At 47.8% G+C, this 25583-nt stretch overlaps 1 protein-coding gene across 4 annotated transcripts in view; it reads left to right on the forward strand.

Moving 5' to 3' along the window:
• Positions 1–3057: 3057 nt before the first annotated feature.
• Positions 3058–25583, forward strand: part of GATA2 (GATA binding protein 2) — a 37838-nt gene continuing 15312 nt past the window's right edge. For 2 of the 4 annotated variants that reach the window (XM_084840155.1, XM_084840158.1), the window contains exons 1-2: positions 6871–7334; positions 24315–24757. In XM_084840155.1, the coding sequence (XP_084696281.1) occupies positions 24529–24757 (229 nt within the window). In that variant the 5' untranslated portion in view covers positions 6871–7334; positions 24315–24528. Of the gene's footprint in view, positions 3121–6870; positions 7335–23485; positions 23850–24314; positions 24758–25583 lie in introns of those variants that run through there. The other 2 variants (XM_084840156.1, XM_084840157.1) reach the window with 2 other exon arrangements.

A 25583-nucleotide genomic window follows, 5' to 3' on the forward strand; every position in this document is an offset into this window, starting at 1 on the left:
ACAGGATGCTGGATGAGATAGGTCCTTGGTCTGAGGGCTTTTCTACACGAGGCTGTTAATCCACTCTTTCTACTTTTGGTTTCATCACAGAAATAAGATCTGAGCACTATATGAAGAGTGTTTCCTATCCTGATTTTCTGCTACATAACCTCTAGGTGGAGCTGTGCTGTGGCAGAATAGCACAAGTACAAAAGTGGAAAAAGTGCTTTCTTTCACTTTCACAATAATACTGCATTTTCCCTGTTCTAAAAAAAAACTCACCAAAAGTGCTCTTTAAAAACAAAGCAAAACTGGAGGGTCATGATATAATCTCAAGAACCTGTAAACAACCATGAACACACAATAAATGCCTTATGTAGAAAAGCTCTGAACCAGCAGGGCTCTTTTATGTTCTTCAGTGTTTGTATCCCGGGGTGGGCAGAAGGTAGCTCAGGATCTCTGGTAGATCTCTGGATGTTTCACTGTAGGTCAACAAGGATGTCTAAGTCCCAATTATTTAATGATAGCACAAAAAAGACTCCCCCACACCAGCTTAGAATATACACTGAAATGAAGAAAGCTTGGAGTAACCAGGAGTGGATTTTTGTGTGGAAGGACTGGGAGCATTATTCAGTTCTGGTACTCAAAACAAATTCCTGGGCTCAGAATTCTTTAATTGTAAGTGTATGTCTTCTATACCAGGCTCTGGTTAAAGGATCTCAAGATTCTAGTAAAAAAACAAAGTCAATTCTGAAAGCCTAAAATCTGCCCAACCCCACTGTGTCCCACTCTACTGCTTTTAACAGCACCCAAACTGTGCCTTCTAAGGAGCCCTGTAAGGATGTAAAGATGCCATAACCCACCTTCCAAACCAGGTCTTCAGGATCTCGGGGAAATGAGAGCCACATATGCAAAGTATGTTCTTCTACATAACTTGAGCAAAGGGTGATGTTTAGGCATAATCTTACTGTCACGGTAAAGTGGCGGTAAGATTTTGTTTGTACAAAAAAGAAATAATTACAAATCTGAAACCCAGCTGTGATAGCTCATGTCACAAGTGCTCCTGAACATACTCAGAATCTTAACTTGTCTGCTCCATAGTAAAACTAAAACAAATAAAACACCCCAACAACCATCTTTCTATTTTGGAAATGCCAGTATCTGTGCAAGTCTAACCAGTAGGTGGCGCTCCCCACCTGCAAATCAGACTTAACCCAATTATATGTTCAATATCACTAGAAATCATTGGTGTGGATAGAGATAAATGGGTAATGCACCACCTATGTAACAATAGGGTGTTTTTTTTTTTAAAAAAAAAATCGAACTTTTCATCAGCTGCTAATCATGATTTTTTAATGCTTTGCTTTGCATTTTCTGGGGAATAAAACCTCAGGGGAGCCCACTCTTTTGTGGAAAATGAAAGGGCATTACAAAAAATGAATGTACATGGATTCTAAATATTTCAGGTTGTATGACTTTGTGTTTGACCTTAGCAGAAGATGAACTAATCCTGCAATATAATAGACTTTCATAGAGATATGGAAAATGGCTGCTTTTTTATCTCCGTTGCCATGGGAACCATCAAGGAGAAGGCCTAGCTGAGATGCAATAGAAGGTTATTAAATGTGCGCTTGTGTATATTGGAAAAATACAGCTTTTTGTCATCCTGTGTCACTCATAGGTCTTTAATACGTAATGTTTAGGTTATTAATAAACGAACACAGGTCCATTTTTAGAGGGAACAACTGTGAATGTAGCTGTAAAAAAAATTAGTACAAGTAGAACATTTGCAAAAACTCTTTTAATAGGGGCAGAACTGTGCATTTGGGATTTTCTTTCTTTTCTTTTTTTAGCCACTGCAATTTTGCTCCAGTTCTCCCCAAGTTTCCCTCTAACTAAAGCAAAGAAAGACATGCAGCCAGCCCCACTATTTAAAAGAAAAGTAGCACCTCACTTTCCTTTTGGGGGTAGGATCTAGGCTGTCTTTTACATCCATGTTTGCCTAGCCCTGAACTTGTAACATACTTATTCAGCCCTGATACGTTTGTGTTTTTGTTGAGCTTTGCTCTGAAATGGTGTGGGGGGTGAGTGGGTGGGGGACAACAGCACTATGGTAATTATTTATCAGCAGCAAGGTCTCATGATACAGTTAGCTTTTCTTTTCTTTTTGGTAAGTGCCCGATCAAATGAATCAATCTGGAAAGCAAAAACTAATGCAGGTGTTAGATTGTGGGGAAAGGGCATGGAATGCCTTTCTCCAGGTGTCAGGATGGCCACCATAATATTAACCTTTCCTTTAAAACCATCACTTTGTCAAAGGGCCTAGCCCAAGCAGGAGCTGCCCTTATATTATGAAGTGAACTTAGAGATGTCCTCCTTGATCCACCTCATTGACTTCCTAGTGGGGGCACTCAATTAAACCATCCAGGATTTCTGCCCAGGAGGAGCTTATACGCCCATCACATCCACAACACTGAGACCAAGTGGAAGCTGTCCAAGGCTATGGTACTGGCACACCCCGTGTTCAGCTGAACTGAGCTGGAGGGAAGGAGAGGATAAATTAAAGAACTGGGAGCCATCCTGTCCGGTGTAAACACCAGTGAACTGCGGCAGCAGAGCTTCTGTTTCAAGTCCCCTTCCACCGAAGGGGGAAAGAGTGACCAACCAGATCCACGAGGGGCTAATCTCAGCCGCTGGGAATCTGCGTCCTGCTAACTAAGGGGTCCACGTCAGCGGGGAGAAGCAGAGGCGTGAACCCCAGCAGCCACGGGCTCGGTCGTCCAGGTCTGATTCTTGAGGGGGGTGGGGAGAGGTGGCGCCGAGGTTAACGACGCAAAGCAGACTCCGAAGTCCGAGCAAACTCAGCGGCAGCGACGGAGCGAATCCGAGGGAGCCCCGTCCAGCGTGGACTCCCATGCGGCGACTCACCTGAGTCGCCTCGATGCTTCACGGCAGGGCGAGCGCCCCAGGCACGTAGCCCGTCCCCCCACCCCCGGCCGTCAACCAAGTGCCCTTCGCGCGTTGCCTGTGTCAACAGAAACGGGGCAGGCGACGGATTTGGGGGCGCCACTGGCCTGCTACCTGCCCCCAGATCATCTGATCCCTGATACATTGTAACAACGCGGGAGCCTTTCAAAGCAGGTCTGCCGGGGAGTTAACCCTTTTGCTTCCAGAATGGCGGGCGGGGGGAGGTAGGGGGGCAGATTTGGGGATCCTCTGCCAACTTTGAGAGAAGGGAGAGTTGGCGCCTGCGGACAGGCTTTGGGGGAAGGGGAATCAGCGAGCGGCAGCAACACCTCGGCTAGCTAGGGGTGGGAGGCAGACTCTTGCGGGGAGGGGGGGAACAGGAGCACATACACGTGGGACTAGGGGCTCCCCCCGCTCCCCCTGAAGAAACTTTCAGGTGTTCAGCACGTCCAAAACTGCTTTGGGAGCATCATCAGCTCCTCTCCCCAAACGTCTGGCAGGGGCCACAATCTCTCCCCCCGCCCCGCACACAAACTGTAATGCTGAGCATTTTCAAAGAATTAAGGAACAATTTATAGCTGATCCCTCTCTCCCACCCACCCCCCGCTCCTTCTTATGTTGCTTGACCATACAAACAAATCACCACACACACACGCTATCCATCACTTCTTGGATTTCTGTGAACACCCAGGAGCGCTTTTTAGATCAACATTTCTTAGTGAGATTTCCTCCGAAGATCGACCTCCGAGGTCTTGGTGGGGAAATGTTAAACAAGCCCCCCCCCCCTCGGAAAACTGCCTGTTTATATGTAGCCCCTCATGTATTTTTCCAGCGGCATCCTAGACCTCTGATCCTCGTCTCTGCCTGAGATGTTTAAGAGGAGAAATGCTGAAACCTCCAAGAAACGTCGCTGAAACTGTCAGCCTCGCACCGCGCGGGTCCACGTCAGGATCCCGTCCGATCCCGGCGATGCCACCCAGGCACGTGTGCACGCGCTGCCCCGGATCCCCCGCGCAACTCACACGCGCACCTACTTAAAGAGGCGCCATTCACGCATGCTATTAGTGCAAGCGAGGCGTCCACCCGGATAGATTTTTTGTTATTATTCCTCACCCCCCCCCCCGGGGCCCTTCCTTATTCCAGCCCCCCCCCCCCCCCCCGCCTATCTGCCGATCAAACGCGCGGGGATCTGCTCTGGTAAATGATGCATTAGATGCGGTGGCTGTATTTGTTGTGCGAGTTTTGAAAGGGTCCCGATAATCTGGAAGCGAGAGATAAGGAACAGCATTTATTCAGCAGCACTTTGGAACCAATTTTCAACCCTGTTCAACCCCATTCTCCTGCCGCCTCCAGGAGCCCAGGAGATAAGGATTGGACTATTCATTATCTTCACAAGGAACAAAGATTAGCTAGCAGAGATGAAAAATTACTCCTGGATAGTAATAATAAGGGAGAGAACCTCGGGAGCTGCTGAGCCCATATTCGCCAGGCTTCTGGGGCTGTGTGTGTGTGTATGTATATATATATATATATATATATATATATAACCATTTCATTCCAGATTTTTAAAAAAGGTATTGGGGAGGGTTAGGAAATATATATATATTTCCCCAATACCTTTTTTAAAAATCTGGAATGAAATGGTTGGGCTGCCTTAAAAAAAAATCTTACTCAGTGTCTATCATATTTTTCAAAATGTAGAATATGATTGTTACGCTGGGAGAAGGAGACGGCAAAAGGGATGGGTTTTCTTGTCTCTCCCCCCCCCCTTCTTTTTCTTTTCAGAGTTTAAAGATGACATCTTTAGTATGAAATCTAACCAGGGAAGCCAGGGAGAGTAAAACATCATTATTCTATAATGAGAGAATTAGGCGGGGAGGGGGTGTAAATGGGAGAGGTGGGGCGTGGAATGGAAAGTTGGTTGTTGTGGTATTTGGAGAAGGGATGTGTGTCCACCGAGATATTTGTGAGCAGCCCTACAAAGTTCCATCCCACCAGAAAGCACAGAATATTAAGATTGGTGCAGAAATAATAATAATAATAATAACAGCATCAACAATAACAATAATGCCAAAACACATCTTAACTACCAGCTTAAGCAAATACACCTCTCCAAGGTTTCTAGGTTCAAGTCCCACTGTGGATTAACAACACACACACACACACATTCGACTCCCCCCCCCAAAAAAACCCAAGGTTTTCAAATAATTCCATTCACACCAGATTGTTCAATTGAGAGAATTTTCTGGTATTCTCTTTCCTCAGATTCCAGTACCTGGAATGGCAAAAGGAGGGGAATTTAAAACATACTTGAATAAATCTGGTTATGTATCTCATCTCTTAGAATGAAGAGTGATACAGGAGGGTAATTAAACCAGTTACTTTGGCAATAGGCTGCTTCGGACTGATAAGAATTATCTGTGGCATATCAAGGGGCCCTTTCCCCTCCTGAACCATATCACAAAGACAGACAGAAAATGCCAGCAAAATGGGATCTCTCTCTCTCTCTCTCTCTCTCTCTCATTGCTATTGCTCTCCGGTGGTGTGTATGTATGTATGTGTGTGTGTGTGTATATATATATCTATATCTCCCACATACCATTATGATGATAATTCTTTTCCATTGAAACTCTCCCTCCCTCTTTCTTTTACCATATTTGTGAAGTTTTCCTGTTCATTATTACAAGTATAAAAATATTTAGCAATTTTACTTATAGGGACCTCAGGATAAAGATAGTAGGTTGCAATGCAGAGACAGTTTAAGGAGACACCCCTTGTATCTCATTGGAATAAATGGGTCCTGGACTGCACACTGCTTACTTGGTAGTGGATTGCACTGAAATCAATGGGACATATTCCTTCCCAGTAAACATGGTCAGGAAGGACTGGGGTGCTGGGCATTTCACTCTCTCATGGATATAAAAGTTGTTGTTAACATCCTTTGGCTTTGTCCATTCCTATGATGTTTTTCATCCTGATCCTCCTTGCATTAAAAGCCAAGCACAGAAGTGCATCCTTACTGTGAAATGGACAAAACAAATTATGTGATTGGCTGTGATCTGGAGGGTGGGGAGGAGGTGGAGGGGCAAGTGGGGCAAGTGTGGAAATAAAATAACAACAATAGCGATAATAATAATAAGCCAAAATCTTTAGAGCCCAACAAGAAAAATCAAAGCACAGGAACGATTCACCCAGCCTTTAAAGCCTACGCAGTGGAGTCTTTGACTTTCAGACATTCCCCCAACCTATTAGTTCCGGCTGACTTGCCTAATGGACCAAGAATTTATGAATTTCAAGATTCCTCCCCCCCCCCCCGCTTCTTTTTGCAACAATGGCTGACGGGGTGGTATCTGCCTTTTTCAACCCTCCACACGCGCGCACACGGAGAAACAGACACACACCTACTACTACAGGGCTGTGATGGGCTGAAGAAGTCCAGTTCAAAAGAAGTTAGGACAAGAATAGACCGCGCGGGTGGGGTGGGGGTGGGCTGTATGTAGAAGAAAGCGTGATAAAAAGAGGTGCAGACTTTTCTCTCCCCCAAGAGCAGGGAGGTGGATAGGGGAAATTGTGGCAATCTCCCGCCTCCCAATTTAAATCAATAAAAGGTTTTGGAATGAGAAGGAGGGGGTTCTGCAGACTTTGGTGATCCCCCCCTTCCTTGGGAGACTGGCGTCTTTGTGTTTGTCTGTCTGTCTGTCTGTCTTTCTGCGCGGGGGCTTGTTGGTTCATTTGAAAATATGAAAGTCAAGTCGCGTAGCCTGTGACAGCGAAGGCAACAAAAGGTGCAAGTAGCAGACAATGTGATGTGCTTGTACAGATATTGTAATGATGCAAATGAAGGCGAGGGGACGAGCTGCCTTATTATGTACATAAATACACACCCTGGCTCGCCGTGCCATCTTTGAATGCGGGGAGAAGGAGGGGAGGGGAGAACGAGCGAGCGAGCGAGCGAGCGAGGGACTGCGCGGCGCTGCCAGGTTGAAGGCGCGCTCCGCCCGCCCGCCCGCCCGCCTGGCAGTGGCAGCCCTTCTCCCGGCTGGCCGTGCCTCCTGCCCATTCATCAGCCCGCTCCGTGCCCCCTAGCGCTCCTCTCGAGCCAGATCCGCGGAGGGGAGCGCCGGGGCGGAGGCGAAAGGGCGGTCGCCCGCGCTCAGCGACTCCAGATGTGGCGGCGGCAGCAGAGCCGTGCCGCCCGAGCCCGCGAGGCGCCCCGGGGAGGCAGCAGCACCTATTGAAAGGGCCCCGCGCTCGCCAAAAAGACGGGGGGAGCGGGGCGGCACCTCCGCCGCCACCGGCAAGCCAGCCAGCCCGCTCGAGCAGGGCGAGGGCAGGGGACCAGGAGCCACAGAAGAGCGGAGCCCGACAAGACACCTGGGCGGGGAAAGGTAAGGGTATGACACAAGAAAGGGGGAAATGGGCGGTCGCGGAGGTTTTCGAGGGGGATCCGGGCACGTTGCGTTGCTGAGCCGTTGGCATCCCTTGAAGGGGGGCTGTGCCAGGGGGCTCGGGCCAGGGGGCTGAAGGATGCCCGACGCTTGGACAGGCACCTGGCGCCCTTAGGAGAGCGGGCGGGCGGGCGGGCATTGGGCTGTTTCTTTGTTCCTCTCTCTCTCACACACACTTTGCGGGAACGTAGAGAACATTTGCCTGGGGGGGGGGGCTTCTTCCCACAGCTTCCCACCCTGGGGACTTGTCTTTCTCAAGAGCAGCTATGAGCAGCTCCGGGTGTCCAAGGGAGAAAGACTGGCTGGGCGTGTGAAATAAACCAGCCTTGCCTTGCCGAGGAGACTTCGGAGTAGTAGGGAAGGGTTAGGGAAACCCGATCCCACTCACGCTTTTTTTCACCTCTTCTGGAAATGATGATGATGATGATTTTTTGAAAGCATCATTCCAGCAACAAGGAATTGGCAAGTTTGGAATATAATACCAAACTAAATGCAGGTTTTTCTTCCTCTCTCTCTCTCTCTCGAGAGAGAAATGACACATTCTCTCACTTATAAACCTGAGTGTGAATGTGTGTGTGTAAGCAATCAGGGACAAGGGTGCCCTGCTTCGAGTAAAGTAGATATTAATGGAAAACAGAATATGAAACAGACTTAGTTTTGATGTCTTTGAAGAGTAAATGTTTTCTCTCCTAAAAAAAATAGTTATTCGGGATATGAAAATGATTCAAGGGAAAAGCTGGAAATAGGAGGTGGTACGGTCATCATGTAGTTTATGTTGTAAGTGTGAGTGATTAAAGACACAGAGATGAAAGTGTCTTGGCTTTTTATAGAGCAGCGTGAAATGAGTTTCTAATTAACAGCGTCTTAAAATCAGAGGGAAAACGCAGCCTAAATTGAAACGCCCTTTACAGGCTGCGGTGGTGTGCAGGAAGGAAACTTCTCCCCCCACACCCCCGCCCTTTTTATACTTACAGTAGCATTTTACTGGGGAATCTGGAAACAAACAAACAAGGAAAGAAATCCTCAATCCACACCATTACGAAGCAATTGGTGTATCCAATATCAGTCCAACTTAAGTCCCATTCGTTTCAATGGGTCTGCTCTAAGTAGGACTAACGTTGGATACAGATCAATGCTTCCGATGGTGTGGGGGGTGGGGAATTTATTGTATTTTATTTGTCCCAGGGCAAGAAGAGAAAAAGCCATGAAGAATAACGAAGTGCCCAGTCCTTTCAGAAATTGTTCTTATAGCTACTAATATATATGTACACACACAATCACAAACCCAACGTTCCCCGATTTTGTGGGGCGGGGGGGGGAGGTTTGCATTTCAGCAGAGATAGAAATGGAGGAGGTGAGGAAAGAATCCCCCAACTCCTGTTTCATTTCTTCTCTTTCTCCCTACCCCTCCAAACAAACTCACATTTTCCCATTGTTCTGAGATTTGTGAATTTAAAAAAATGCGAGGATTTTTTTTGCGGGTTTTCCTCCTCCCCTGGAAACCCCCGCAGCAGCTCTGAAGCGCCCCCGTTTCTGTTGGTTCAACACCTGCCTGCCCAGGGATTCTTCTCTGTCCCAGTCCCGTGCAGAAGATTTACACAGCTTTGCATGTTTTAAAACTCTCCAAGCGACAAGCCTCTTCTCCCTTTTCTTTCTTTCTTTCTGTTCTTCCTACAGCCAGCTTTAAAAATAATTCTTTCTTCTCTCAACGTCCACCTTCTTCTGTTGTGGGACGCAGAGATGTGGCGAAAACCCCACCCCATGAGAAGAGCTGAATCACTTGGACGTGATTTCAGTAAGAATAGTGGAAGGATTTGATAGGCGCAGAGTTATTCCGCAGGACAAGAAGAAACTAAAACTAGAGTCACGTCTTTATCAAACGTAATGTTGAGTGGGTCTTAAACAGCCACGTTGTATGAGGAGGATTTGAGAGGAGAGGCATCACAGGTGTGGACAAAGCCACGGCTAACTAGTCACTTAAAAAAAACCTTTTCTTGTAAGCACAATCAAAATTATAACTTGACAATACAAACAAAACGTTTAACAATAACTAAAACATGCGAAAAAGGCTCACAATAAATGCAGGTGAAAAAGACTCAAATGCATGAATTTAAAAAAAGAATGAAAACACGCTAACGTGAGTAAAATTGATCTTTTCCTTTTTTTAGTCTCAGGTATATGAGATTTCTAAGCCTTACCTATTTGGCTACATTCCACAATAAACTTAAGTATTCATTCATAGAAGGCAATCCCGTAGACTTCTGTTTAGGACCTATTAACATTTGTGGAAAGATATTAGCATTATTCCTTACTTATCCATGGCTATAATCTTAAACACACTTACTAGAAAGTAAGTCCCGTTGAACGCAGTTACTACAGAGTAACATACATAGGATGGTGCCGCTCTGTTACTTGTCTCCTTCCATTTTTAGATAGCCTAAAAAAGTGCTGTTGGGTCCAGCCGTATATTATAACAAGCAATTATAACAACAACAACCACCACCCACCCCTTCTCACCCTTTAAACGATCCACGAATTTATGGTGATAAGTAGTTGCTGGGGCAAATGGTGTTTCTCTCTGTGCTGCAAAATGGTAGGATCGCTTTAGTCGCTCTTGATCTGTTTCTGAAACTGACCAAGTTCCTTTCTCCGCCTGGCTCGTTGGTGCAGCCTTAAGCCCAACCGGATGCTCTTGGAGAATCGAGTCAGAATTTTGCGTGGGAAACCAGGGTGGGTGGCTGAATAGATTCCGAGGAGAATTAAAATATTGACTCAGGGCATCAAACCTCCCAGGTTGTGCTGGCCCTTGTTGGATGGTAATTTATCACGGTTTATCATTCCAGAGGTATGGAAGTCCGAGCTCGAAAAACGTGGCTTTTGCAGATGGAAAATAGCATTTGTAAAGTGTGGTTAACAAACTAAGGTTATGATTATTATTTGATTCAGAAAGGAGTACGAAACGAGCCAGAAAGCTGGTGAGGCGGCAGAGACCTGGTTCAGGGGATGCGTTGGGGCGGGGGGCGGGCTGCTACTTAGTGACTGACAAATTGCAGGTTAACAAAATGTATTTACAAGCTGTCAGGTGCATCTGCCGGTCAGGATTTTTGAGAGAGTAAGGAGAATAGGTAGGACTGTCTTCAGCAAATGAGAAGCTAATTCAAAGGGAGGGAAAATTAAATAGAAATTAACGTGTTGCGGGAGATTGTGGAAGGCAACGGGAGTTTACAGATCCAGGAGGCTATTGCAGTCTTTCCCTCAAATATGGCTAAGTAGATGATGACTTATTCTCCTAGCCGTCTTGTTCCTTTCTCTGTTTTTTCTTGCTTTTAAAAAATGCAACTTAAACCTCGTAGTTAAGTGTCAACGGCATTGTTTTATAACCCTATTATCATCCATTCAAAGGTACTGCCATTACTGGGCATATTTTAAAAGAAAAGAAAGGGCAGAGGGTCACCGGAAAAAAGAAAAAAATCCAGCAGAGCACATGAAAGAAAGGCAACTTCTTGGTGTCAAGGAAAAGGCAGGAAGGCTGCTTGCTAGAAAGGATTGCCCTCGGAAGTGTGGCTCTAGGGAGGGATTTGGGAAAGCTATAGGCTCCATACAGGGTAGAGCGCCTCTGCCTCTTCTGCAGCCGGATTTACTGTCTCTTTGCCACATCAACTTCAATCTGGATGTGTACACCCGATCCCAGCCTATCTAAGATGTCGGGGAAGGGTCAAGGGGGAGAGGCAGTTATGGGGGGGGGGGACACCCACAGAGTTTGCTTTCAGCACTTCCTGTCCTCCCCCACGGTTTTCAATCAGCCTCCAGTCAGTTAAATTCAAATATGATCCTGGTATGAGATTGAGCAACATCGCACACGCCCGGCAATCCTGGGCTATACAGAGAAGGGGGGGGGGGGTCGTGGCATACAAAGTTGCAGTCATGGAAAGGGAATGTAGACAGAGCGAGGCTGCGATCCTCTGGGCTCTTTCCAGGGAGTAAGTCCCGCTGAATACAGTGGGACTGACTCCCAGTAAACACACGCAGATGACACTTCGGGGCTGCAAACTCAGGCACACTGCCTCCCTTACACGGCATGAGGCTTACTTCCGAGTAGACACACACATAGGACTGAGCCTCACAAACGAAAGTGTGTGTGTGTGGGGGGGGGAGTCTGGAATGTGTTTATGGGGGAAGGAGCAAAAATATAGAGGGCTGCAGTGTCCCCCTGACCTACGCCAACCCGTGATGTACAGCCCGCTCCCCTTCCCTTGTGGTCTGCCCCAGCAGGAGAGAAAATCTTTGGACCCAGCAGTGTGTGTGCGGGGGGGGGGGGCAAGTCTCTCTCTACCTGCAGCAGCAAACGGATTCTGGAGGAGCTGCCTCCCTGGACTGCTAACCCGGAAGACGAGAGACCGAGGGGTGGAGGGAGAGGGAGAGGGGGAGAGAGGGGGGGGGGAGAGAGAGAGAGAGAGAGAGAGAGAGAGAGAGGAGTGCGCGTGTGTGTTTCTGACGCCAGTTGTACGTGATTCTATTTCTGTACCTGACTTAGCCAGCTTGTGTTGGAACACTGAGAGGGGGTTGCAGCAGCAGCCTGGCCGTTCGCTGTGCCTGCTCACCCTCCTGCAGACCAGCTCGCAAGCTGCTCTTGGCTGCCACTCCTCCCTCCCTCCCTCCCTCCCCCTCCCAATATCTTCCCCTTCACCCGATGCTGCCATTGAGGAGCTGTCTGGTGCTGCCGCCGCTGCAGGAGTCAGGCGCCCTGGGAGACCAGCCTCAGTCGCTGTGAGTATACACATATAGGTGTGTGTGTGCGCGCGCGCGCGTGCATGTGTGTGTGTGTGTGTGTGTGTATTCTTTCCTTTGCTTCGCGGGAAGCCCGTTCCGTCCCCGACCTGCCTGCTGACCTGGTGTGAATCCACCTCTTTCTTCGGGGTGAATGAATGGGCTTCTCACTCTCGGCCCATCTTTCCTCTGGTTTGGGATTGCTGAGTGGCCACCCTGACATATAGGAGAGGGGAAAGGGGTTAGGGCCGGAGAAAGAAAGAAAGTCGGCGCGGCTGTTGCGCCTAAGCGAGCCAGAACTTCAGGCTGCCTTTGAAGTTTGGGATTCAGGCCAGCACAACAGCAACAAAAGAGTGGAGGGGCAGCGATTAGGGCCCCCCCGAACCGTGCGGGGAGAAGGCGAAGCCTCCGGCGAGGATGTTCCGAGCGTTAAAAGGGGCGAGCGCCGTTTCCCTCTTTCTTCTATGGGGCAGAAACGCGGCGGAGAGGTGGTTACTTGGTGCGCGTTCGGTGGACGGTGGTGGGAGAAAGATCTGTTGTTTCGGTTTTATTCTGCAGCGAGATGAAAAGGAAGCCTTTATAAACGGGGTGGGGGGCTAGAACAGGCGATTGGGGTGGGAAAAAATCTCAAAAGCGTGGCCGGCTGGACGTCTCTCTCTCGCGCACATACCAAACGGGAGAGGGAAAATCCGATAAGGCCGAGACGCAAAAGTTCGGGCGTGTTCGTGCCAGGAGCCCTGGGTGACAGGATATGTCTCTCATTCAGACAAGACGGGGAACGTAGCGGAGACAATTATGAACGTACTGCTAAGCTGGGCAGTGTAAGATCAGAGTCCAGGGTTACAGGAATGATTCGTGGATGTGGCTACTAACTTCCCGTTCATTCATTATTTTTAAGTCTCTGGAAATTGAGATAGATTAGGAGGGGGGGGGGTTGTCTCGGGAGAGAGGAAAAACCGAGCGTGTGTAAAAACAACAGTCTTTGTTCTGTCCGTTCAGAATGGATTTCTCTCTCCCCACCCCCGCGCCCCTTATCGTAGGCACAGGTGCCTTCCTACCTCCAAAGGCACAGCTAAGGTGTGTGTATGCATCGACAGAGTGAATCTGGCGTGGGGGTGGGAGGTATGGCATCACATGTCCATCAAAATAAAACAATGAAATGTGCGAGATTCAAATCAGGGGGATCTCTCTTCAGAGGCGAAATTGAAATTAAAGAGGGAGGATGAGTAGAAATGCATCTCTAATGTATTAAGATGAGACAATTTTTTTAAAAGAAAAGAAAGAACACCACAGTGTTGAAAAAGAATCTATGGAAAACGAAACTTTTGCGAGTCTTCATTCCCCGTCCTCAAATTCGAAATCTGCAAGAGTGTCAAAACTACCTGTCCACTGGTGTAACAGGGCAGCTGACAAGCTGGTAGTGGGAGGATATATAAATCCCCCCACCCCTCTCCTTGTCACGAACGCTCATACACACACCGTGTCGTCGAAAATGCAATCCATTTGTCCGAATCCATTTTAGGAACATAGTCTGGAGAGTGTATTGAAGCAGTCTCTTCACAGCCCTTTTGAGTCTGGCATCACGTCTAGAAAGCCTCCGCTAACGCCTATAGCCGTCTCTTAGACCCAATCTCGGATGGAGACGGCACGGGCAGATGCTTTGGCCCACGCAGAGAGTTCAGGGATTGGAGCCGGCTGGCTGCTGCTGCAGTGCCGCAGTCCGCTGCCCGTTCAAGCAGATTCTCTCCAGAGAGGACTTTAATAAAATTGACAGAATAGTTGTTTAACCAGCCGTGTGAAGCGAGCTGAATCTCAGCCCCAGAAAATTAGTTAAGCTGCTGCACCCGTGGTCCTTGTGCGGGTTAGTTTATGTTCCGATGGGTGAATTAATTAAATATGAGGCCCCCAACCTCTCTCTCTCTCTCTCTCTCTCACACACACACACACACACACACTCACTCGCGGAACAGAAGCACGGCTGCTTTACCTCCTTACTCTGAGTCGGCTGCAGTGATGCATTTAATAACAAGCCTACCCGAGAAAGCACAGAGCTACTCGGAGGAAAGAGTTTAGAAAGTAGAGACACGCAGATCACTCAAAGACGAGTTGGGGGCGGGGGGGGGCGGGGAGAGAAAGGCGTAAAGAGGGAGAATTCACAGCTCCTGCCGTGCCAAGGAGGCTCAAAGGAGGAATCCGATCTCTAGTCAATATCCAGGGGAGCCTGTCCCGTGTGCAAGAATGGCAGCAGGCGCCCTTGCTCATTTCCCTGTTAGTTAGCAAGAAGCATTCGAGAAGGAACTCGCCCCCCCCCCCGCCCCATTCCTCGTTCTGCCCTTCCTTAACCAGTTAAATCGCCTGGTTACTTATGCAGGACAAGCAAGATTTGGAATAGGGGCCGAGGCTGGGTAAGGGAGAAGAGATTGTATTAGGGCTCGCCCATGTGCTGGATTCAAAAGAAGGCGTTGGAGATCATCTGATCCGGAGCAGGGAAGAAACAAGGCACAAAGCCACCGGCCTCCGAATGCGAGGCTCTGTGACAAATGCAAAAATCCGAATATTGGCCATGCTGGTGGCGGCGGGCTTAAGAACAAAACACAGAACCTGGCTCTCCAGGAAAAGGGATCTTGCCGTGCGAAAAAGCTAAGGGTACTACAAACACACGCGCAAAATGAAATACAATTACAAACACTGAATGGTGACCACTAAGAATTGTGTGTGGGCGCGCGTGCGTGTTTTAACGGGGCTTTTTGCAGAGGGGTGCGTTTTACTCTCCTTGCTGCGGGATGACCTCCCCTTTCTGGGACGTATGTTCAATATTTCGAGGGAGAAGGGGTCGGTGAGTGGCTCGCGGTGGGGAAGTGGCAGGAGCCGGCTGCAGGGTAACTTGACACGCGGGCTTCAGGGGAGTTTCCTGGGCAGCCTTAGGGTCTCTCTCTCTCTCCATAAATCAAGCAGCTTGATTAATCTTTACAATTTGTCTTTTAAAACAAACAAGGGCGAATTATCAGCTCGTTAACTGCGATTTTATCACCTGCCTAAAACAAACAGCTCCCCGCCCCCTACCCCCCCCCCCAAAAGCGAAGCCTTGCTGAGTGTGGGCAGGGGCAATAATTAAAACGATGGTATTAATTAATAGTAAATCATTATGAATGTATTTATGCCAGTATTAGGAGAAAGGCGATGGGTGTATCAGGACGGGGTGCAACAATACAAGAGCTTTATATCTCATCATGTCTCAGAGGTGGGTCTCCGATTTGGCTGCTAGAATTGTTGGTAATTTCCAGCAGAAAATGTTTACTCGTTTATTAATTAAAAATATGCCCCATTGACCTTTTAAAAAACAAAACAAAACCAACACCATTGTCTAACCTTGGAAGGCTGGAAAGGGTCAGAGAATAAGTCTCCAAATCATCTTGAGTAACAAAATAGAAGCCCCTTTCCCCCTCTATCTTTTGCAGTTGGTTCTGGACAGTAAAATATTCCCAGCTGTGCAAAGATGCTTTTAAATATCGTTTTGTTGTAAATACAAGACATATATATATATATATATATTAGAGTAGGAGAAAACATTTACATTAAAGAGAAAGGGCCAGTCTTTTCCTCTTCCTCTCCCTCTCCTACCAATCCTGAAGTCCTAACCCTACGATATTGGTGGAAGATCCTATTTTCTATAGTTGCCTTGACACTGAACCGCCCACAACCCCTTGACCTTTGTTTGATTTTGGTATGCCTGTTCTTTACCCTCCATATTCCAAGGCGACAATTCCGGCTGGGTCCCTGCCTTGTGTTGTAGCACAGGAATTTTGTCTCTCCCCCCCCAACTCCTCAGAATTTTAACTCGGGACTTAAACTTCGTTGGGTAGGAGGCAGGACTTAGTTTTAGGAATCCTTCTTTCCTGGTTGCTGTTTTATTGTTTAGATCACACAGAGACATGGCCTAAAAGACTGTGCGCGTACGCGCGTGTGTATGTTTAAGCTCTGGGTTTGGATTAGAACCAGCAGCTTTCTTATAAACAAACAAACGGGAAGGAGTTGGGTTGTAGGAAGATCTGCGACCAGCCTGACCATAGTATACACTCGTGCTGGTGGTCACGATGATGTGCTGCTGCTCTCCAGAGCCAACTCTGTCCCTAGGCATACATTGACCCTGCAGGACAAGCGGCGCCTCCGAGACCCGAGGCCTCGCCTCTGCTGGGCAGGGTCTGCTACTGCTGCATGGAGATGTCTGTCTGTCTGTCCATCCATCTCGCGTCCCTTCTGGAGTCCTGCAGTGAGGAAGGGTAGCAGTGGCGCGCCACTAGCAGATCCGCCTGGCTCCTTTGCAGGCCCCATCTCCTCCCACCCTCCCTGCCAGAACACAGGGCTTGAAGCCGAGCGGGAGGTACAGCGCCTCGCCACGCCGGCTTCCCCTTGCCCGGATCACCCCGGCTCCCCTCTTGCTTCGAAACGGGCTCTCCCCTCCTCGGAACACAGTGGAGAGGAGGAAGCAGAGAGGGCTCTGGGTGGAAGGCATCCGGCAGCAGCAAGGCAAAACGAAAAAGGAAGAGTGGAGCGCGGGGTGGGTGGGGGTCAAGGGAAAGGAATTCAAGGAGGGCTCCCCCAGCTCCAGCCCGCCCCGCCGCCTCTGCATCTCCCCCTTCCCACTGCTGCGACGCGGGGCGGGATCCCCGCTGCGGAGCACAAGACGCGGAGAGGGCGCTGGGCTGTGCCTCCGCTGCGCCTTCCCGCCCCGGCCTTGTTGGAGAATCTGGGATTGTTTTGTCTGGATGGGAAGGTGACAGGCAGGCGACGGGCTGGGGGAGGGGGGGGAGGAGCGCGGCTTCGATGGAGGGGCGCAAGCGGGGACCCCCAGCTCCCCTGAGACCACCAGTCCGCTGCCGCTCGGGGAGAGAGAGAGGCTGAGCAGGGTGGGCATTCTGTGTGTGTGTGTGGGGGGGTCGGTATTATTAAAAAGTTCATTTCCTGGCGAATTTGGCAGCGGCGGGTGACGTCAGAAGCCCGGCGTCTCAGTGACTGGGGCCGCCTGGCTGGGGAGAAGGAGCCTCCTATTGCCCAATTACTGACTGTCAATCCTCCCCTCCCCCTACACAATAATCTGGGGTGGAGGAGCAGATGAGAGAGGCAGAGATTCCCCCCCCCCCCGCGAATTCCCACTAAGGATGCTAAATCTGATGATCATCATGTAATTTCCATCTCACACATCCTAGCCGCCCATCCTCAAACATTTTGCCTTCAGGTGAGAAGAAGGAATTGCTGGTCTCTCTCTCTCTTTCACACACACCCAACAGGTATTCATGCTCTTGTGTTGTCGTTTACACCGGTCAACTACCCACAAATAGTGATGATGCAACTTGATCGCACACACCTCAAATCTTGTCTTACACTGCAAGGAAGAATTTATATCTCGAGCACTCTAGGAATGTCAGTCTGTTCATTATTCTCTCTCTCTCTCTCTCTCTCTCTCATACACACACACACACACACACACACACCACATAAGGTTGTGCCCTAGAATGGTGTGTGTGTGTGTGTGTGTGTGTGTAGGCAGCAGTATCTCCATATATAACACTTGGAAGTGAATTTGGAATGTTACTCCTAAATACAGTTAAGAATGCAAAAGGTTCAAATGAAACTTCTGTTGCATCAAACGTGTAGGTAGTGCAGAAAGCCTTCCAGTTCTATAGCATTCTTCAGTTCTGGAAGGAGAACAAAGAAAGAAAGGAGTTCTGCAGGGGTTAAAAGCTTGCCATTTGTTGTTATCCCCTCTCCCCGCACAAATGCTAGCATCTGAAACATTGGGAACCTTTCTTATTTGTCTCTGCCTGTTTCACCCACACATCTTGCATATATGGCTACTTCACAAAGTAGTATCACACACACACACACACACACACACACACTAAGTCCTCCCCTCCACGCTTAGACCAAGTGGTTGTACAAATGGATCACAACTCCTCCAACAAGTGGAGCCAAATGAAGCCCCACCACCTATTCTCTTCTATGGCCTGGATCCCAGGAAGTGTCAGTTGACACAAAAAAAGAAATGCCTGGAACATCAAAGTGCCTGGGTCAACGGTAAAATGGCTTGTACGTTTCCTTCCCTCGCCCCTAATACTGTCACACTGCTAATGGTGATTTTCACTCTTGGAAGTGCAGGAAGGTATGTCCTTCCCTCTTTACTTTTGGATGATTGTATCTATTCTTCCATAGAGTGGGAGAATATAAAATAAAATCAACCTATTATTCTAAATCAGTGTTTTAAAAGGGAGATAGCATTAGGAGGGGAAAATAGGGGTCTGACACCATTACCCTACTTAATGTAACTAACACACACACATCCGGCCCCAATATACACACTTTTAAAAACCTTCCCAGGTCTAGGTTAAGTTTTTCTTAAGGCAAGGGGCAGTTCAATGTGGACATTCAAAACGTAATAAATTAATTAACTCCAGGATTTTTTTTTTTAAAACCTGTTGATTGGAACCGAGTTCATTTATCTTCCAGTCCTAAACACAGGAGGCTGGGGAAGAAAGATTCGGTGGCAGCACGGCTATTTGGCTAAAAGATATTCCCTCAGTAGTGGCAAAAGGACTAACATTACCACCTGGAGAGGTTCCTTCAACTCGATTTCTCAGCGAACGGGTGTCCTAAGTTACTTCTCTCTGCCCCCCTGCCCCGCACTGCAGTTCTCCAACTCTTTGAAGGAAAATAGAATATGGAGGGGGATGGGGAAAAGGTTCGTCCCACAACTCTGCCTTGGAACATTGTCTTTTCAGAGTGGCTAATGCCCAGTGACAACTGAGTAGCTCAAGGTGTCAAAGGAAGAAAGATCTCCTGGGCATTTGAAATAATGGCCCGGTTGAATATAGTGCGCTGTAATTTCCGCCTAAACATGCATAAGATTGCGCGGGACATAATCTCTCGACTATGATTATGAAGAGAGCCATAATCGCTCATAAATAAGCATATCAGATCAAAGGCGTTGTATGACTTGACTAAAGTAATTAGCAGACAACAGCCTACAAGAAAAAAAGAAAGTGAAATATACTTGCTTTTGGTGCCTTTGAGGAGCAAATTCTTTTTTGTTTACTACCAGAAAAGGAAAAAGCGATTTTAGAGATTAAAAAGCCATTCAGGGAGACTGGAAAGAAGAGTTGGGACGGTCATTTGCCGCTTATATTGTAGATTTCTGTGCGTGAGCGCGTGTGCGTGCGTGCCTGTTATTAAAGACAACAAAGATGAAAGTGCCCTGACTTTACAGAGCAGCGCGAGGCGAGTTTCTGATTAACTGTATCTTAAAATTATACGGAAAATGACGCTTCTGTTCCTAAACTGATGTACACTTCACTTTACATGTTGCTGCTGTAAGCTCTGTTCAAGAAGGAAGAAAACACCTCCCGATTACGGCTAGAATTGCGATAGCATTTTGCTGAGGACTCTGAAGAAAGTCGCGGGGGGGCGGAGGGCGGAAATGAGTCGAGAATCAGTAAGGCCCTATTAGCCTCTATTGAAATGCACTGGAACTACTGGGCATGCTTTAAAAGTGGGGGGGGGGGACAGGGGACCAAAATAAATAAATAACCCACCAGGGCAAAAGCACATGGAAGACAACTCTCTTGGTGTCAAGGGGTGGGGGGTGGGGAGCAGGAAGGTTAGGTAAAAAAAGAACTGTGGTTTTTGAGCAGTTATGGGAAGCTATAAGCTCTACATTTGCTATAGCTATAGGCAAACCCCCTGTCTATCTGAGTGTCCATGTGTTCTTGCGCCTTTGGCTGCTCGGCAACCAAATTTAATATCTCTCTGCCACTCTCAGCACCAGCCTAGGCCTGGATACATGCGCCTATCTCGGATGCTGGGAAAGGGTCAAGAGGAGGCAGCACATTGGTGTGGGGGGAGGGAAGCTGATCTTACATTCAGAACTTCCTGCCCTCCCTTAACTCAAGTCAGTTCAATTCGAATACGGGCCTGATACGATTGTGCGGTGTAATGAAGAATCAGAAATCACAGACCTCCTTCAGCCACCGATCTTAAGAGAATGCACATTAAGGCTGCAGCCCTAAACACACTCCGTTGGGGATGAGGTCCATTGAACACAGCGGGTTTTACTTCCGAGTACGCACACGCAGGTAGAATTGGGCTGCGCGAAAGTGAAGGGGTGGGGAAGTCTGAAGTGCATGGGGGGCGGGAGAACAAAACTATAGGGGGTGCATGCAGCATCCCCCTACACTGCGAAGTCATCTACGTCCCCTTCCCCTCCTTCGCCTGCACTAAGGAAAGTAGTAGACGTCGAGAACGTGCTTCTTTCTCAGTCTCCTTACAGCAGCAGCAGGGCTCTCTGGCGAGTCTCTGCCTGGACGCTAAGTAGTGGCGAGCGGGGGTAGGGCGATGGTGTGCGTCTTTCTAGCGCCAGGTACAAGGGCTTCCATTTCTTTACCTGCTTTGGCCAGTGTGAGAGAGGTTCCTGCAGCCACCGTGCCACCCGGTCAGCAGTCAGCCGAGTTTTAAAGGCGGTTCACTGTGAAGAACACTGCGCGCGCGTGTTATTCTGAGCACAGGTGCCTGCCTCCACCAGCACAAATGAACCGACGCTGGGGGGGGGGGGGGCTCACCGCAACAATATGGCATCACCTGGCATCACCTGTCCATCGGTTTAAAGCAAGTTGAGCAGCAAGTCCCAAATCAGGGGTGGAAATCTCTCTTCGAAATCATAATTGCAGGGGGGAAAGTGTTTGTGTGTGTAGCATTATAATGTACGTGAAATTGTATCTATTCTGTATTAAAATGGAAGGATTAAAAATAACCTCAGTCCTGAAAACAGAGATAACTTAGGGAGATCATAACTTTTACAACCCAGAAGGCTTGTCCGAAGTACAGGTATTCTGTGTTGAAGAGATAAATCTGCAAGAATATCTCCTAATCTAGATGTCCATTGGCATTACGAGTTTAGAAAGTAGAGACACGCAGATCACTCAAAGACGAGTTGGGGGCGGGGGGGGGCGGGGAGAGAAAGGCGTAAAGAGGGAGAATTCACAGCTCCTGCCGTGCCAAGGAGGCTCAAAGGAGGAATCCGATCTCTAGTCAATATCCAGGGGAGCCTGTCCCGTGTGCAAGAATGGCAGCAGGCGCCCTTGCTCATTTCCCTGTTAGTTAGCAAGAAGCATTCGAGAAGGAACTCGCCCCCCCCCCCCCGCCCCATTCCTCGTTCTGCCCTTCCTTAACCAGTTAAATCGCCTGGTTACTTATGCAGGACAAGCAAGATTTGGAATAGGGGCCGAGGCTGGGTAAGGGAGAAGAGATTGTATTAGGGCTCGCCCATGTGCTGGATTCAAAAGAAGGCTTTGGAGATCATCTGATCCGGAGCAGGGAAGAAACAAGGCACAAAGCCACCGGCCTCCGAATGCGAGGCTCTGTGACAAATGCAAAAATCCGAATATTGGCCATGCTGGTGGCGGTGGGCTTAAGAACAAAATACAGAACCTGGCTCTCCAGGAAAAGGGATTTTGTCGTGTGAAAAAGCTAAGTTCACTACAAATAAAATAAAATACAGTTAGAAATACTGAATGGTAGAAGGGGAAATGTAACCACTAAATAGCTTGTGTTCTAAATAGTGAGATTGTTTCTGTTTTTTGTTTGTTCATTTTGAAAAATGTTTTTGAAAAGTCTCTGTGTTTTAATCTACAATCGATGTTTTGTGGGGTAATTGGAGAATTTTCTTTTACTGGAAAGTGTTAAATGTTGTTAAGGAGACAAGAGCTGCTGAGCAAGCAGCGAGTTCTCTCTAGCCACCCAGCTGGCCGGTGGCAGGAGCTGTTTCAAACGGCAGACTTGAAAGCTTCGGTAGGTTCAAACGAACAGAAATAGGTTCTTAAAAAAAAATTAAAAAACCCAAACAACAACATAGTTATGATATACAGAGAGTAAAAACACATCAAGATTTTGAATACGATTGGTCCTGGTAGACTGATAGATGACTGGTCCTGGCAGATTGTTTTATATCCCATAAGGAATGAAAACTACATACAATCATATCTGTGGTTTTCTTGAGATTCCTCTGGACTTGTAAATATCCCGACTTCATACTCAACAGGGACTTCTAAATATTACCTTCGCTAGAGGTGATTCCCCCCCCCCCCAATTAAACTCTCCGGAAAGACTCATACCTTCAGTATAGAGTACAGATGCAGTGGTTTCTTTTGTTTTAATCAAAATACCAAATTTAAGAAAATTCAGAGTGAAAGGATATATTCTGACTAATCTATACTTCTAACCCAGAATTACTTCCAAATCAATTTACATGGGAATTGTCATTAAAAAACAACACAAAAATTTGTGCTAAAGGAATTTGATATTTTTAATTAACCTGAACTTTCAAACGTCTAAATCTGTGAATTCAAAGACATATTGCTTCCTTTTAAATGTTGTATATTAGGGTTTTTTTTTTCCCCTTAACAAACATGACTTGATTCTAAGAAAAATGCCACAGCAGGTGCAATCCTGAATGTATTTACTTCTAAGAACTCAAATCTTTTTGTGGCTAGTTATTGTGAAGTAACTGGGATTCAGGAGGACTACAGTTATGGGGAATGAAGTAATAATACTAACGTTAATAACCAAACCACTGAAATGAAGAGGAAAGAAAATGGGCAAGCACAATCAGAAATAAATCTATCCCTATTTTTAAAATGTTTTGATTCAAATTCACACATACTCGGATTAACACCCACTTCCGTTTTATTTGCAATGGTTTTCAAGCATTCCAAAAAATGCTTTTCTGGATCTCTAAGACCTGGCCCATCTAATACTCCTCCTCCTCTTCCTCCTCCTCTAATTATTACCTGATTTTTTTAAAAAAAAAAACACGCTATTTTTACCCTTATTTTAAAATTCTGAGTCGAGAAGCTTTCTTGTCCTTAACAAATGGTATCCCTCCCCTTTAAAATTGTGCATATTTTGTGACACACCCCTTGTCCCTCCACTCTCTCTCTTCCCGGCACTCAGTCAAGTACCCTCCCCAAGTGGTTTACTGCCCACTGCAGACGGACCCCCCCCCCCAATCTTTGGTATGGGCCAAGCTTTACATTTAATGAAGTACACACTTTTCACCAACAAACAATCTTCCTCTCTAGTACAGAACACTCTTGATTAATAACGAAAAAGCTTGAGTGGGCAGAACTTATGAGTTATGTGCTGCGGGGAGTTGAACGTATGAAAAGCAATGGAGGAGAGCAACGGAGAGCGTGTGCGCGCGCGGGAGGGGCTGAGAGTCGTTCTCTTTGGCGGGTTCAGCGCTTTTTCGCTGTTTGGATGAGGGGGAATGTGGATTTTCTGGGGCCAATCGCAAGGCTAGGCTGGACGCCGAGCTGCTGATTGGCTGGGCGGAGGTTCTTAGCCTGTGCGTAGCCCCTAGTTCATGTCTACTGAACTGAGTCCAGCTGGCGCCAGAGCTGACATAGGATGCTTTGGGGATGTTACAAAAAAGGCCAGAATAAGTGGCGCTTGCCATCTGAGTAACAGCCTCCATCCAATCCTCCTCGCTCGCTCGCTCTCCTTCGCCTCTCCCTCACTCACTCTTTTCTGCATTTCCATCCTCCAAACAATCATCCGTCACCCCCACCCCCCGTTTACAACCTCATAAAGAAACTTTTCAAACATTTGGAGTTTGATTCTGTCTGCTTGGAAGAGGTCTCTGTAAGTATGTTTGTTAGATGAACGAGGATGGGGTGGGGTGGGGTAGAGGGGATGAGAAAAAGACGACTGGGTTTATTCCTCAGGATAAAATGCTTTCGAACTGCTTTTTTTTTAACGCCTTTATAATATTGGTGTTTTTCTTTTTTATCTCAGTTTGAGCCCCCTTTACAAACCCCACGTAGATCAAAGGGCTGTTTCCCTTTCCCCTTTTATTACGATTAGAGGAAAGTCGTTTATTGAAAACTGTAGAAAAGTTGATGCTATTTTTGTACAGAGAAAATAGCCATTAAAAATATGTAGGGGCAACTAGTAGAAGAATGAAGATTCTGAGGAGAGGGGGATTCCCCCGCCCATGTTTCTGAGGACAGTTTTTGCAGAACCTTATCTGTTGACTTCTAGCGTGTATTCTTTGGACTACATCTTCAAAAGGCATGTAAAGTACTAACCGTTCCTTCCTTCTTACAGGTGGTGATCCCAGGTGTGTGGCAGGAGCCTCTCTCCACAACTTCCCTGTTTTTAAAAAGAGGGACACACGGTTACTTTTGTTTCTCTTCCGAGGCCAACCCTAGCCGCTTTTGAGATCTCTACCGTTTAAAACCGAACCAAGTTAAACCAAACCAAAACGGTTTGGGGTCGGAGGGAGGGCTTTAGGGGTGGAGTGGGGAAGAAACCCACAGGAATGGAGGTAGCCACGGACCAGCCACGCTGGATGGCCCATCACGCCGTACTGAACGGGCAGCATCCGGAGACTCATCATCCGGGACTGGCGCATAACTATATGGAGCCGGCGCAGCTCCTACCTCCGGACGAAGTGGATGTCTTCTTCAATCATCTGGACTCCCAGGGCAACCCGTACTATGCCAACTCAGCCCATGCCAGAGCCAGAGTTTCCTACAGCCAGGCTCACGGTAAATCCCCCCCACCCCCTCTTGCTTTCCGTATCTGCCTCGGATTCCTGCTGATCTTAGCGGAGAAGGGACGAAAGCTTCTGGCAAAGGAGCAGTAGTAGAGGAGGGCGACCGGGGTAGGTTTAATCCTAGAAAAACCTTGGCATACAGGTTGGGTGGGTGGGTGTTTGGAGTGGGGCGGGGGGCGAATAGGAAAGGGAAGCGGCGTCTTCGTGCGCGGAGGGGGAGGAGGTTGTAGCTACAAATCTATTTCGCAGGCACAAGACAGGGGCCATTTCCCGGATATGAAATCTAACCCAATTTGAAACACTTTTAAAATTCTGGGTCAGCCTGCATACTTGAAAGGGGGGGGGGGGAGATGTCACGCTTTTCTTTTTCTTTTTTTGGGGGTAGAGACAACTTTAAAAGATAAACGTCATTGCAAGCAAGGACGCGCACACACTCCACGGAGACATTGGTTTAAATTCATTCTGCTTAATAGGATTCCTCTGTTGGGAGGTGTGTGTGCCTTGCTCCAAGCCTGTTTGGGAAGCGCGCAAAGGGGAGAATCCCAACGCCTTGCCCACCCCACCTCGTGTGCCATTCCTGGTGGCCGTCTGCTTCCATGTCCAAAGTGTTCTTTCTCCCTGGCTGTAGGAAGGTGGGGTTGGAGTTGCCTGCCTGGCGCTGCTTTCATTCGTTTGCCCCGAGTCAAGGGGTGGAGGCAGCGAAGTGGCTTCCCAACTGCTCCAAAACACGGGGGCCGCCGAGAATGTGTTACGTTTGTGCAATTTTCTGCCCCAATCCCCCCTGATTTCCAGAACAGGACGCGGGTGGCTTTTTTGTT

The sequence above is a fragment of the Heloderma suspectum genome, chromosome 2 (genome assembly GCF_057233095.1).
Source record: "Heloderma suspectum isolate Gila_16-S chromosome 2, 16-S_ref, whole genome shotgun sequence".
In the NCBI taxonomy this organism is placed as follows: Eukaryota; Metazoa; Chordata; class Lepidosauria; order Squamata; family Helodermatidae; genus Heloderma; species Heloderma suspectum.